This window comes from Pleurodeles waltl, chromosome 12 (genome assembly GCF_031143425.1).
Source record: "Pleurodeles waltl isolate 20211129_DDA chromosome 12, aPleWal1.hap1.20221129, whole genome shotgun sequence".
NCBI classification, from domain to species: Eukaryota; Metazoa; Chordata; class Amphibia; order Caudata; family Salamandridae; genus Pleurodeles; species Pleurodeles waltl.
This window is the reverse complement of record NC_090451.1, coordinates 642491567-642507314: the sequence shown is the minus strand read 5'-3', so window position 1 is coordinate 642507314 and position 15748 is coordinate 642491567. Positions and strand designations below refer to the sequence as shown.

The 15748-nt window shown below is 46.9% G+C and overlaps 1 protein-coding gene across 1 annotated transcript in view; it reads right to left on the bottom strand.

Moving 5' to 3' along the window:
* ATP8B2 (ATPase phospholipid transporting 8B2) overlaps positions 1–15748 on the bottom strand; it is a 448074-nt gene that overhangs the window by 194958 nt on the left and 237368 nt on the right. The window contains exons 16-17 of the mRNA XM_069218199.1: positions 704–892; positions 457–572 (exon numbers count right to left, since the gene is read on the bottom strand). Coding sequence (XP_069074300.1) covers positions 457–572; positions 704–892 — 305 coding nt within the window. The remainder of the gene's footprint in view (positions 1–456; positions 573–703; positions 893–15748) is intronic.

The window sequence follows — 15748 nt, the reverse complement described above, 5'->3', positions numbered from 1 at the left end:
CAGACTCTTCCATGTGTACAAATATATGTGGAGGCACTCACCTTGCACCACAAAAAAAAAGAAAACACATAAGGTGAAATCCAAAGAGAAGCTGCTACTGCTGTTTTCTATTCCACAGAACCTCCTATTAATGAGTCAGAGTGCAAGAGACTAGGGTACCGTTTTCCCACTGAGTGACTGATGAAGTCAAATGTCCACTGGTGATAAACTGGTACACTTTTTGGTAGCTAAAATGGAGAGGGAGGTGAACTAAGTAAAACAAAGATAAGAAAGGCACCAAAGTGCAGAAAAGCGATCAAGCCAAGGGAAGGGGTGTCAGATGTATTGGGCCTAGGAGATGATTTTAGGTTGTTCACAGGCTATCTGATAGGCGCAGAGTTGATATAGGTCTCAAACATATACACAATACTTCACACATGGACAGTGAATGCATTTATATAGCTCTAGTGCACTCACGTTCAAGTGATCTGTGGTGGTGTTCATAAGTTCCTGATTACTCGGGTGCAGCCTCTCGAACAGGAGGGTGTCAGCTCCTTTGCAGTACAAGCGTATCTTTCCCTCTGGATTGCGAACTGTAAAATGTCAGGGAAAATAACACAAAGTAAATCTTATATCCATTTAATCCAATCACAAATCATCACACTATCTCAGTGCATGCTGTCAGATTTAATTCCCTCATCCACTCACCACTTTTCAGACTTACCTATAACAGACATCCTTTTCCGCAGGTTGTTGAAGTCAAGAATAGCTAGGAGCTGATAGGTAATGGGTTTTCCCAGCTCGTGAACAGTGATGGTCTTCGGAGTTCGAAAACGGAACACAAATCCGAAATTCCTGGCTGCTGTGACAAGAGCGCCCTCATCAGGAGACTGTGCTTTGTAATAGAGCTCACCTAGGACCAAGAAAAAGACAAATTGGAAAATATGCCACATGAGTGAAATGTACGGAGACGTTCTTCAACACCAAACCCTTTAGAAAGGCACTCTGGAAAATATTTCACTTTCTGAACTATGGCATACCTTCAATTAAAACAAAACAAAAAAAAAAAGACAGCTGAAGTTTCTATTCCAGGTTAAGCCTTTCCAGTAGGTTACATCACCACTAAAAGATTGCTAAATCAAATATATATTTACTTGATTTAAATTAAAAAACATAATAGAACAAGCAATACATCAAACTGAATAAAATAACTTACAGGTTAAGTCCATACAACACAAATTATCAATAATAAAGTGCATACGATCCGTGCAGACAGTAAATGCAAACAGCACAAACTGGCGTTCACTATCAGATAACGCATAATAGACATTGAGACGCTGATGCTACAGAGTCAAATTCTTAAATTAAATGTCCTACAGAATACCAACTAAATAGAGATCAAAATTCTCAAGGGTCCTCCATCTTTCAGTAAGGTAAAACCCTAAGGAGCACTAAAAAGTTTCAAGTATGCACCTCGTGGCCTAACTTAGCCTAAAAGGTCCTCAGAAGGCTAAAGAGGAGTACATGTTATATCAAAAGATTGGAAGAGCTAAGAAATCAGCCCTCCAACTGACTTTCGCACCCTCACTGCTGCTTTCCAAAAAGAGCACACTCTGAAACAAACATCAGCGCTACCTAAAAAATGCAGGTAAAGTAGTGCATCCATGCACGTTTGGAATGTTAAGTGCTTTCAAACAGGTTTTAAAAAACAAATAAAATCTTGTCTAAAATATCTACAAAACGCATAAAAAAACAAAGTCTGATGGAGTACCCATCACACGGACAGGCCAATGTTGAGCTTCCAAAAGCCCTGTGTCTTACAGATTACACATGGTCAATAATTATTGAAAAATAAATTCCAATGACAAAACACTAAACATCTATATTAATACACTTCTAAACAGAAAAACATATTGGTTGACCAGACACACTAATCTACTCTCATCAAATATTAATGCGGTAGTCGGCATTCTTGCAACTTGTGCCAATGAAAGCAGAAACATTCATAAATTAGTTAAAGTCTTTTCAACTACCAGTCTACTATTCCACTTGAGAGTGAAAAGATTAACTGCCTATTTACCAATTTACAAAAGGGGACTGGGAATTTGTACATTCACAGTTTTGAGAATGGGTATGTGTAAGGAAGCTGGGTTCTGGTTTCAGTACCCAGCTCACACTTTTTGCCTGGTCTTTCATGCAACTTTGACTGAGGTGCACCGGGTTCTTGCTAACCAGGTCCCAATTGCCAATGTTCCTTTCCCAAAATAAGACACCTAGTCACTTGATACCCAAGTGGCAGGCCCTTTAGTACCTCTGTAAATCCCTAGTAAATGGTACCCTTGGTAGCAAGGGCATGGGTAGTGAAGAACGCTCCTAAGAGCTTCAGCACAACCTGTGCCACTCTAAAGGACCCAGCACCAACCTCATGCAGACTGCGCAACAAGGTGCTCCCAAAAAGAAAAGAACATGGCACACAGCCTGTGTGCCATGTCCCCTAAACACTGCATGCAATATTTGGAAGTGACGACTACAGCAGGCCTTACAGCCCTAAGGCAGGGTGCTTATAATACATGGGTGGACATATCTGCAAGAGCAGATATGCCCCTGCTATGTCTGACGATTCTTAGACACAGTAAGTGAAAAGGGAAGCCATTTTAAATACATTGTAGGAAGTTGGCTCTGTATGTGCTATTTCAAAGTAAGGAATAGCATGCACAGAGTCCAAGGGTTCCCCTTAGAGGTAAAATAGTGGTAAAAAGAGATAATACTAATGCTCTATTTTGTGGTAGTGTGGTCGAGCAGTAAGCTTATCCAAGGAGTAGTGTTAAGCATTTGTTGTACATACACATAGACAATAAATGAGGTACACACACTCAGAGACAAATCCAGCCAATAGGTTTTGTATAGAAAAATATCTTTTCTTAGTTTATTTTAAGAACCACAGGTTCAAATTTAACTTGTAATATCTTGTTTGAAAGGTATTGCAGGTAAGTACATTAGGAACTTTGAATCATTTCAATTGCATGTATACTTTTCAAGTTATTCACAGATAGCTATTTCAAAAGTGGACACAGTGCAATTTTCACAGTTCCTGGGGGAGGTAAGTTTTTGTTAGTTTACCAGGTAAGTAAGACACTTACAGGGTTCAGTTCTTGGTCCAAGGTAGCCCACCGTTGGGGGTTCAGAGCAACCCCAAAGTCACCACACCAGCAGCTCAGGGCCGGTCAGGTGCAGAGTTCAAAGTGGTGCCCAAAACGCATAGGCTAGAATGGAGAGAAGGGGGTGCCCCGGTTCCGGTCTGCTTGCAGGTAAGTACCCGCGTCTTCGGAGGGCAGACCAGGGGGGTTTTGTAGGGCACCGGGGGGGACACAAGCCCACACAGAAATTTCACCCTCAGCGGCGCGGGGGCGGCCGGGTGCAGTGTTAGAACAAGCGTCGGGTTCGCAATGGAAGTCAATGAGAGATCAAGGGATCTCTTCAGCGCTGCAGGCAGGCAAGGGGGGGGCTTCCTCGGGGAAACCTCCACTTGGGCAAGGGAGAGGGACTCCTGGGGGTCACTTCTGCAGTGAAAGTCCGGTCCTTCAGGTCCTGGGGGCTGCGGGTGCAGGGTCTTTTCCAGGCGTCGGGACTTAGGTTTCAGAGAGTCGCGGTCAGGGGAAGCCTCGGGATTCCCTCTGCAGGCGGCGCTGTGGGGGCTCAGGGGGGACAGGTTTTGGTACTCACAGTCGTAGAGTAGTCCGGGGGTCCTCCCTGAGGTGTTGGTTCTCCACCAGCCGAGTCGGGGTCGCCGGGTGCAGTGTTGCAAGTCTCACGCTTCTTGCGGGGAGTTGCAGGGTTCTTTAAAGCTGCTTCTTGAAACAAAGTTGCAGTCTTTTTGGAGCAGGTCTGCTGTCCTCGGGAGTTTCTTGTCGTCGTCGAAGCAGGGCAGTCCTCAGAGGATTCAGAGGTCGCTGGTCCCTTTGGAAGGCGTCGCTGGAGCAGAGTTCTTTGGAAGGCAGGAGACAGGCCGGTGAGTTTCTGGAGCCAAGGCAGTTGTTGTCTTCTGGTCTTCCTCTGCAGAGGTTTTCAGCTAGGCAGTCCTTCTTCTTGTTGTTGCAGGAATCTAATTTTCTAGGGTTCAGGGTAACCCTTAAATACTAAATTTAAGGGCGTGTTTAGGTCTGGGGGGTTAGTAGCCAATGGCTACTAGCCCTGAGGGTGGGTACACCCTCTTTGTGCCTCCTCCCAAGGGGAGGGGTCACAATCCTAACCCTATTGGGGGAATCCTCCATCTGCAAGATGGAGGATTTCTAAAAGTTAGAGTCACTTCAGCTCAGGACACCTTAGGGGCTGTCCTGACTGGCCAGTGACTCCTCCTTGTTGCTTTCTTTGTTCCCTCCAGCCTTGCCGCCAAAAGTGGGGGCCGTGGCCGGAGGGGGCGGGCAACTCCACTAAGCTGGAGTGCCCTGCTGGGCTGTGACAAAGGGGTGAACCTTTGAGGCTCACCGCCAGGTGTCACAGCTCCTGCCTGGGGGAGGTGTTAGCATCTCCACCCAGTGCAGGCTTTGTTACTGGCCTCAGAGTGACAAAGGCACTCTCCCCATGGGGCCAGCAACAGGTCTCTAGTGTGGCAGGCTGCTGGAACTAGTCAGCCTACACAGACAGTCGGTTAAGTTTCAGGGGGCACCTCTAAGGTGCCCTCTGGGGTGTATTTTGCAATAAAATGTACACTGGCATCAGTGTGCATTTGTTGTGCTGAGAAGTTTGATACCAAACTTCCCAGTTTTCAGTGTAGCCATTATGGTGCTGTGGAGTTCGTGTTTGACAAACTCCCAGACCATATACTCTTATGGCTACCCTGCACTTACAATGTCTAAGGTTTTGTTTAGACACTGTAGGGGTACCATGCTCATGCACTGGTACCCTCACCTATGGTATAGTGCACCCTGCCTTAGGGCTCTAAGGCCTGCTAGAGCGGTGACTGACCTATACTTGCATAGGCAGTGAGAGGCTGGCATGGCACCCTGAGGGGAGTGCCATGTCGACTTACTCGTTTTGTTCTCACTAGCACACACAAGCTGGCAAGCAGTGTGTCTGTGCTGAGTGAGGGGTCTCCAGGGTGGCATAAGACATGCTGCAGCCCTTAGAGACCTTCCTTGGCATCAGGGCCCTTGGTACTAGAAGTACCAGTTACAAGGGACTTATCTGGATGCCAGGGTCTGCCAATTGTGGATACAAAAGTACAGGTTAGGGAAAGAACACTGGTGCTGGGGCCTGGTTAGCAGGCCTCAGCACACTTTCAATTGTAAACATAGCATCAGCAAAGGCAAAAAGTCAGGGGGCAACCATGCCAAGGAGGCATTTCCTTACACACATGTACTGGACACTGGTCAATATGAGTCCCCCAGAAACACGATGACTTCACTGAAAATAGGGATGTTTGTAATCAAATATCTTGCATTCATAAATCCTCACTGATTCAAGTGATGGATTTAATAATACATGCACCCAGAGGGCATCTTAGAGGTGCCCCCTGAAAACGTACCAACTGCTGATAGGCTCACGGACTAGTTCTAGCCAGCCTGCCACCAACAAATGAGATTCTGACCCCCCCCCCAGGGTGAGAGTCTTTGCTCTCTGGTGGTCAGAAACAAAGCCTCCTCTGGCAGGGGTTTTGCACCCACCACCAACAGGTTGAACTGCATTCCAAGGCAGGAGGCTTCAAAGAAGCCCTCCACCTTTGGTATGCATATCTGGCCCCTGTCCCAAGGTCCATCTGGCACCAGGACAGACAAGAAAATTAGCTATGCAAGAGGTGTGTTGCATTTCCAGGCTGGACACAACCATAGGGAGACCAGCATGAATTGAACACAGCCTTAGAAAGTCTGCCATCTTGTGTGTGGTGATATTAGGAATTCTCTGACAGGGTGAATCTCACTTCCCAAAAGAAGTGGTCCTCTAGAGGGTGTAGTGACCCAAACGGTAAGGAGCCCGCTGGCTACTCCCCCTAACGCCCCATAATGAAAATGTCACTTACCCAGTGTACATCTGTTCGTGGCATCAGTCGCTGGAGATTCACATGTTCTGCATAGCTCGCCATCTGGTGTTGGGTCGGAGTGTTACAAGTTGTTTTTCTTCGAAGAAGTCTTTCGAGTCACGGGACCGAGTGACTCCTCCTTTTGTCTCCATTGCGCATGGGCGTCGACTCCATCTTCGATTGTTTTCCCCGCAGAGGGTGAGGTAGGAGTTGTGTTGTAGTAATAGTGCCCATGCAATGGAGTGACTAAGTATGTACCTATTTAAGGCTAAAATAATATATATACAAATATACAAAGTTGAAGCTAACTTCCGAATTGCTACAGGCTCCCGGGGAGGTGGGTGGGCACATGTGAATCTCCAGCGACTGATGCCACGAACAGATGTACACAGGGTAAGTGACATTTTCAGTTCGATGGCATCTGTCGCTGTAGATACACATGTTCTGCATAGACTAGTAAGCAGTTATCTCCCCAAAAGCGGTGGTTCAGCCTGTAGGAATGGAAGTGGTTTGAAATAACGTTCTTAACACGGCTTGACCTACTGTGGCTTGCTGTGCGGATAGCACGTCTACACAGTAGTGCTTGGTGAACGTGTGTGGCGTAGACCATGTGGCTGCCTTACATATTTCTTGCATTGGGATGTTTCCTAGAAAGGCTATGGTAGCACCTTTTTGTCTGGTTGAGTGTGCCCTTGGTGTAATGGGCAGTTGTCGTTTTGCTTTAAGGTAGCAGATTTGGATGCATTTAACTATCCATCTTGTTTTGATATTGGGTTTCCTGCATGAGGTTTTTGGAATGCAATAAATAGTTGTTTAGTCTTTCTGATGTTTTTCGTTCTGTCAATGTAGTACATTAATGCTCTTTTGACATCTAATGTATGTAGTGCCCTCTCAGCTACGGAATCTGGCTGTGGGAAGAACACTGGTAGTTCCACTGTTTGATTTAGGTGGAACGGTGAGATAACCTTTGGTAAAAATTTAGGATTAGTCCTTAGGACGACTTTATTTTTGTGTAGCTGTATAAAAGGTTCTTGTATTGTAAACGCCTGAATTTCGCTTACTCTTCTTAGAGATGTAATGGCGATGAGAAATGCAACCTTCCAGGTGAGGAACTGTATTTCGCAAGAGTGCATGGGTTCAAAAGGTGGACCCATGAGTCTTGTTAAGACAACATTTAAGTTCCATGAAGGAACAGGTGGTGTTCTTGGTGGTATAATTCTTTTAAGCCCTTCCATGAATGCTTTAATGACTGGTATCCTATATAGGGAAGTTGAATAGGTAGTCTGCAGGTATGCAGATATTGCCGCAAGGTGTATTTTAATGGAAGAGAAGGCTAGGCTAGATTTCTGTAAGTTCAGCAAGTAACCCACTACATCCTTTGGAGTTGCGTGTATAGGTTGGATCTGATTATGATGGCAGTAACAGACAAACCTCTTCCATTTACTTGCATAGCAGTGCCTAGTGGACGGCCTTCTGGCTTGCTTTATGACTTCCATACATTCTTGGGTAAGTTGTAAGTGTTTGAATTCTAGGATTTCAGGAGCCAGATTGCTAGATTCAGCGATGCTGGATCTGGATGTCTGATCTGTCGGTTGTGTTGTGTTAACAGATCCGGCCTGTTGGGCAATTTGATGTGGGGTACTACTGATAGGTCTAGCAGTGTTGTGTACCAGGGTTGCCTTGCCCAAGTTGGTGCTATTAAAATGAGTTTGAGTTTGTTTTGACTCAATTTGTTTACCAGATAAGGAAGGAGAGGGAAAGGAGGAAAAGCGTAGGCAAATATCCCTGACCAGTTCATCCATAGGGCATTGCCTTGGGACTGCCTGTGTGGGTATCTGGATGCGAAGTTTTGGCATTTTGCGTTCTCTCTTGTTGCAAACAAGTCTATTTGAGGTGTTCCCCAGAGTCTGAAGTAAGTGTTTAGAACTTGGGGGTGAATTTCCCATTCGTGGACCTGTTGGTGATCTCGAGAGAGATTGTCTGCAAGTTGATTCTGGATCCCTGGAATAAACTGCGCTATTAGGTGAATGTGGTTGTGAATTGCCCATCGCCATATTTTCTGTGCTAGAAGACTCAACTGCGTTGAGTGTGTCCCCCCCTGTTTGTTTAGATAATACATAGTTGTCATGTTGTCTGTTTTGACAAGAATGTATTTGTGAGTTATAATTGGTTGGAAAGCCCGCAATGCGTGAAAAACTGCTAGCATTTCTAGGTGATTTATATGCAGTTTTGTTTGATGTACGTTCCATTGTCCTTGCATGCTGTGTTGATCGAGGTGTGCTCCCCACCCTGTCATGGAAGCATCTGTTGTTATTACGTATTGTGGCACTGGGTCTTGGAATGGCCGCCCTTTGTTTAAATTTATACTGTTCCACCATAGAAGCGAGAGGTAAGTTTGGCGGTCTATCAACACCAGATCTAGAAGGTGACCCTGTGCTTGTGACCATTGTGATGCTAGGCACTGTTGTAAGGGCCTCATGTGTAGTCTTGCGTTCGGGACAATGGCTATGCATGAAGACATCATGCCTAGGAGTTGTAATATCATCTTTGCTTGTATTGTTTGTGTTGGATACATGCGTTGTATGATCTTGTTGAAATTTTGAATTCTTTGTGGACTTGGAGTGGCTACTCCTTTTGTTGTGTCTATTATGGCTCCCAGGTATTGTTGTACTTTGCACGGCAAAATGTTGGATTTTGCAAAGTTGACGGTGAAACCTAGTTTGTAGAGGGTTTGTATGATTTGATTTGTGTGTTGTAAGCACTTTGTTAGTGAATTGGTTTTGATTAGCCAATCGTCTAGATACGGGAATACATGTATTTGCTGCCTTCTGATGTGTGCAGCCACTACTGCTAGACATTTTGTAAAGACTCTTGGTGCGGTTGTTAAACCAAAAGGCAATACTTTGAATTGGTAATGTATTCCTTTGAATACGAACCGTAGGTCTTTTCTGTGAGATGGATGTATTGGTATATGGAAATACGCGTCTTTGAGGTCTAAGGTTGTCATGTAGTCCTGTAGTTTTAGCAATGGTAACACCTCTTGTAGCGTGACCATGTGAAAGTGGTCTGATTTGATGTAGGTGTTTAGTATTCTGAGGTCTAGGATTGGTCTCAGTGTTTTGTCCTTTTTTGGTATTAAGAAGTACAATGAATAGACTCCTGTGTTTGTTTGTGTGATTGGTACTAATTTGATTGCATTCTTTTGCAATAGTGCTTGAACTTCTATTTCCAGAAGGTCGGAATGTTGTTTTGACAATTTCTGTGCTTTTGGTGGTATGTTTGGAGGGAATTGTAGGAATTCTATGCAATAACCATGTTGGATAATTGCTAAGACCCAAGTGTCTGTAGTTATTTCCTCCCATGCTTTGTAATAATGACCTATTCTTCCCCCCACTGGTGTTGTGTGGAGGGGGTGAGTGACATCTGAGTCACTGCTTGGTTGTAGGGGTTTTGGGGCTTTGAAATTTTCCTCTATTCCTAGGGAATTGCCCTCCTCTGTATTGGCCCCGAAAGCCTCCCCTGTACTGTCCCTGGTAGCTGGACGGTGTTGCCTGCGAGGTGCTGGCTTGTGTGGCCTGACCCCGAAACCCCCCTCTAAAGGGTGTCTTGCGGAAGGTGCTGTAGGTTCCTCTGCTCTGCGGGGAGTAGAGTGTGCCCATGGCTTTAGCAGAGTCAGTGTCTTTTTTAAGTTTTTCGATTGCCGTGTCCACTTCTGGTCCGAACAGTTGTTTTTCGTTGAATGGCATATTGAGCACTGCCTGCTGTATCTCTGGTTTGAACCCAGACGTTCTTAGCCATGCGTGCCTTCTAATGGTCACAGATGTATTAATTGTTCTTGCAGCTGTGTCTGCTGCGTCCATAGAAGATCGTATCTGGTTATTTGATATGTTCTGTCCTTCCTCAACCACCTGCCTTGCCCTTTTTTGAAGTTCCTTGGGTAGATGCTCGATGAGGTGTTGCATCTCATCCCAATGGGCTCAGTCATAGCGCGCAAGTAGTGCTTGAGAGTTAGCGATGCGCCACTGGTTTGCAGCTTGTACTGCGACTCTTTTCCCAGCTGCATCGAACTTGCGGCTCTCTTTATCTGGGGGTGGTGCGTCCCCAGATGTGTGGGAGTTGGCTCTCTTCCGAGCTGCTCCCACTATGACGGAATCTGGTGGCAGCTGTGTGGTGATGAAAACAGGGTCTGTAGGAGGTGCTTTATATTTCTTGTCCACCCTTGGCGTTATTGCCCTACTTTTGACCGGCTCCTTGAAGATTTCCTTTGCGTGCCGAAGCATACCTGGCAGCATAGGCAGGCTTTGGTAGGAGCTGTGGGTGGAGGAGAGGGTGTTGAATAAAAAGTCATCCTCGACTTGTTCTGAGTGGAGGTTTACGTTGTGGAATTGTGCTGCTCTAGCCACCACTTGAGAATATGCTGTGCTGTCTTCAGGTGGTGAGGGCTTTGTTGGATATGCCTCCGGACTGTTGTCCGACACTGGGGCATCATATAAGTCCCAAGCGTCTTGATCCTGGTCACCTTGGCTCATGGTGGTGTGAGCCGGGGAATGTGACGGAGCTTGCGCTGGTGAGACGTTAAGTACAGGTGGAGGAGAGGGTGGCGGAGTCACCTTTTTCACCATTTTTGTTTGTGGCGCCTGGTCTGTTTGAAACTCCAGTCTCCTTTTTCTCCTAATAGGGGAAGGGTGCTTATTCTTCCTGTTCCCTGCTGTATGAAAATACGTTTTTGCGTATGGTCCACTTCGGTGGATTGCAGCTCTTCCTCAAACCTATGCTTTCGCATCTGAGAGGACAGTGATTGCTCCTCTGTATAAGAGCCTGGACCTGGGTCGGTTACGGGTTGTTTCGGCACCGAAACCCTGCCTGTATCTTTTTTCGGCTCCGAGGTGGCTTTTTTCTTTTTTGGAGTCGAAACCTCTCGGCGTCGATCTTCGTCGGTGCCGCTGTCTCGGCGTCGAGCCGTTTCTACACGGCTATCTCGGTGTCGTTGCTTCTCTCCAGCACTTTCTCGATCCCGAGAAGGCTGCGTGCCGGTGTCTCGACCGGAGTCGGACGATCTCGGCACTGTTTTGGCCTTTTTCGGTGCCGATGGTCGGTCACCGAACTTATGGGTGGAGCCATGGCCTGGTGGCAGTGGCGTCCCCTGGGCCTTGTCACTTTTCTTATGTGTTGTTTTCGACGTCTTACTCACGGTTGTTTGATCGTCGAATTCCTCGGAGTCCGATTCGTGGATCGAAAAGGTTTCTTCTTCCTCTTGTTCCTCGAACTCTCGGTGCGCTGTCGGCGTGGACGCCATCTGAAGTCTCCTGGCTCGACGGTCACAGAGTGTCTTACGGGACCGGAACGCGCGACAGGCTTCGCAAGTCTCCTCACTGTGCTCAGGTGACAGGCACAGGTTACAGACCAAATGTTGGTCTGTATACGGGTATTTGTTGTGGCATTTGGGACAAAAACGGAACGGGGTCCGTTCCATCGGCGGTGTTGGACACGCGGTCGGGCCGACCAGGCCCCGACGGGGGCTCGAAAACTACCCCGAAGGGCACCGGAGCGCGTCGATCTTCGATGCGGTGTTGAATCTAACTACGCCGATCCCGAACACAACAATACCGACGAAAATCTTCCGAAATCTACTAACTTTCCGTTCGGAAACTCGGAGCGACAGGAACACGTCCGAACCCGATGGTGGAAAGAAAACAATCGAAGATGGAGTCGACGCCCATGCGCAAAGGAGACAAAAGGAGGAGTCACTCGGTCCCGTGACTCGAAAGACTTCTTCGAAGAAAAACAACTTGTAACACTCCGACCCAACACCAGATGGCGAGCTATGCAGAACATGTGTATCTACAGCGACAGATGCCATCGAACATTGAGTATTTCAATATCAGGAAAACAGATCTTCGCTGGACAAAAGGAGTGAAGAAGAATCCCAGTGCCCGAGGAGCATGACTGAATTGGCGCCAATCCGGCCAGCCTGCCTGCTGCACCTGACCCTTGAGGAGCAACTGACCTGTCCTGCTGCATCCAAGAAACCAGAAATCGTCAAGCAGAACTTCCATGGAGCAGAGGAGCTGCTTCCCTGCAACTGCAGGAAACCAAGAAAGAACTGTGAAAACCACAACCACCAAAAACCCAATGCCGGACTTCACCATTGTACCGAGCAGCCTAGCCCAAGGTGAAGTAGGCCAGCAGTGTCAACATGGTACCCAGGCCATCCAGAAACTAATTCCACCTTTGGCTTGTGCAGTGGATTTCCCAGCGGCGCCTGTAGCCTGTTTGTGCAGACCCCCCTTCACCACGACTGAGAAGGAGATCCACATCAATTTATAAAAATAAGTACTGTTATATATGTTTAGGCACCAAGAGCAATACAATCAGGTAAGTACGTTTTGCAAGAAATATCTTTACAGTTTTGAAAAGTGGACACAGAGCAATTTTTAAAGCTGCAATGTTATACTATGGAGAGAAAAACAAGTACTGCATTGAGGTATACTATAGTGACTTACGGGACCATGCATCAGGACTTAAGGTAAGTATTGGACAAGAGCCAGGACCACACCAACAGGTCACACAGGGCGGCACTGGAGCGGCTTTGTGCACAGGTGTAGTAGGGCATCAGATGCACAAAGTTAGTAAATGGAGACTAAGTACACTACATACCTTAAGATGACCTCCTTGCACTTACAAAGCTCAGTAATTGGAGTCTGGGGTTTGTATGGCTATCTCTCCTCATGCAGGGGTACCCTCACACTTAGGAACATGCACCCTGCCTTTGGGCTGAAGGGCCTACCAGAGGGGTGACTTACAGTGTCCAAGTGCAGTGACCGTGACATAAAGCAAGCCTTATATCTGAAGTGAGAGGTGCATGTACCATTTCACGCAGGCTGCAATGGCAGGCCTGCAAACACAGTTCTCATGGGTGGCATAATCCATACTGCAGCCTATGGGAAACTACTGGTGTACCAATGCCCTGTGGTACGTAAGTTCCACATACTAGGGACTTACATTGTGTGCACCAGTATGCCAATTGTGGGGTACAAATGTTTACCAGCAACCAAATTTAGAGGAGAGCACAGACATTGGGGTCCTGATTAGCAGGATCCCAGTGTACTAAACACACTGACACCAGGCAAAATGTGGGGGTATCCATGTAAGAAAGATGCTACTTTCCTACAATCCTCATCAGTGACCATCAGCATGGCCACATAGGCACTGTCATGGAGAAGCTTTAGGCAGTTCACTTGGATGAACCTGTGAGGGTTCCTGGGAGTGCCTAGGTCAACTATATAGGTGACCTCGCTCTTCTTTTCAAGGATAGGGTAAGGACCACTGTAGGAAGCTGGCTCTTATATACTATACCAAAGAAAGGTACAATGTGCACAGAGTCCAGTGGATCCCCAGAGGCTAAAGAAGATAATACTAATGCTCTCTTTTGTGGTAGTGTGGTAGAGCAGCTAGGCTTATCAGAGGGTAGCCCAAAGCATTTGTTATGCACTCACAGTCAAGAAATGAGGCACACATTCAATGACGAACTCCTGGCCAATGTTTTTATATAGCAAAACTATATTTTGTTACTTTATTTATAGAACCAAAAGGATCTAGGTTGTAGGGAAGTACAATTGTAAGTTTGTTTCAAGCTTAAATAGCAAATGCACTTAATTTTTTAGTTTTGGAGGTAAAAGAGTTTACAAGTTATTAACACTTTTTAATTTCAAAAGTAGACAGTGCAATTTCTGATAGGAACCAAATCAGTCCTAGGGGAGGAAAAGTGTTGGGTTCAGGTTGACCCCAAAAGTGCACCACCACCAACACAGGGCTGGCCAGGTTCAGAGGTCAAAGTTGGTGTCGGGATCTCAATGGAATCCCATGAGGACTGGGGGAACTCTGAAGAAAACAGGTTGCAGGTAAATTCCTGTGACTTCAAAGGACAGACCTGGGAGGGTTAGATGAGATTAGTGCTAAGCATTTGTTGCACACATGCAGTAAAGAAATGAGGCACACACACCCAATGACTAACTCCAGTCCAATGTTTTATGTATCAAAAAATTAATATTGTTACTTTATTTCTAGAAGGGTCTTTGTTCCAGGTAAGTACAGTTTCAAGAAGGTATCACTTTCAAGTATCAAATGCAGTTTGTTAGGTTTTTCACAGTAAAAACAGTTTTCAGGTAAGCAATACTTTTCAATAGTAAAAGTAGATACAGCGTAAAAGATCTTTTAAGGCAATGCAGTCTTAGGGGAGGAAAAGTACCAACACAGTTTACAGGTAAGTACTCGATTTACAATCCCAGTCACAAAAAGGCTGCAGGCTTGGTCCATGGAGTAGGTTGAAGAAAACCAATGGCTGGGCAGGTAAATAGAGAACCCCTGGACATCGATGGGCCGTCGGGTTGGGTTCCCCAAGGCCAGGGGGCTGCGGGTGAAGGGATACCTTTAGGCGTCCGGAATCTTCACAGGAGCCGGTCGCGGTTAGGGGGGTCCTCGGGATTTAGGCTATAGGCGTCGTTGTATTGGTCAGGAGGGGGTCAGCACAGGGTGGACTCGAGGTCTGATTCGCCCTGGGACCTTCTCTGGACCAGTGAGCCACCTGGACTCGAGTTGTGGGCATTTGGTGCAGAATGGTCAGGACTCGCGGATCCAGAGGGCTCTTGGGACATTGTTGGAGGTTTCTTTGGGGATAGGGCTGCTGTCCTGGGAGTTCTTGGTCCCTAGGTAGGCAGGGAGTCCTCAGGGGGTTTGTAGAGGTTGCTGGCCCTGCAGGATGAGTCGTCCACTAGCTGGAGTGCCCTGAAGGAGCAGAACAAAAGCAAGGAGCCTTTGAGGCTCAGGGCAAAGTGTAGATGCTCCTGCAGGAAGGAGGTGTGAAGCACCTCCACCCAGGGCCTGACTCCCGGGAGCACAAAGGCTCTCGCCCCATGGGGTCAGAAACTTGTCAGGTGGGGAAAGGCTGGCATGGACTGGTCAGCCAGATACTAGAGAGATGGGTGGATTACAGGGGGCATCTCTAAGATGCCCTCTGTGTGCATTTTTCAATAAATTCAACACTGGCATCAGTGTGGGTTTATTGAGCGGAGAATTTTGATACCACACTTCCCAGTCTTCAGTGAAGCCATCAGTGAGCTGTGGAGTTAGTAAGGACAAACTCCCATCCCATGTACTCAATATGGCTACACTGCACTTACAAAGACTAAGATTTAACTTAGACACTGTCGGGCATATTGGTCATGCAGCTATGCCCTCACTTGTGGTGTAGTGCACCATGCCTTAGGGCTGTAAGGCCCACTAGAGGGGTAACTTACCTATGCCACACACAGTGTTTTGTAGGCATGGCACCCATGGAGGGATGCCATATCGACTTTACTTTTTTCTCACCACCAAGACACACAAGCAGAAAGGCAGTGTGCATGTGCTGAGTGAGGGGTCCCCTAAGGTGGCATTATACATGCTGCAGCCCTTAGAGACCCTCCTTGGTCACAGGGGCCTTCGTACCACTGGTAACTCTTACAGGGAAGTTATCTGTGTACCAGGGGTGTCCCAGTTGTGGAAGCAATGGTACAGTTTACAGAAAGAACACAAGTGATGGGGCTTGGTAAGCAGGATCCCAGCGCACACTCAGTCAAGTTAGCATCAGATATCAGGGAAAAACTGTGTGTCTGTGGAGGTGGGGTGGGGGTGATGCGGGGATGGGAGGAGGGGGGCATGCCAAAAGGGGCACTCTCCTACAGCCTCTCCATTTGACCTGGAGTACCCAGGGGG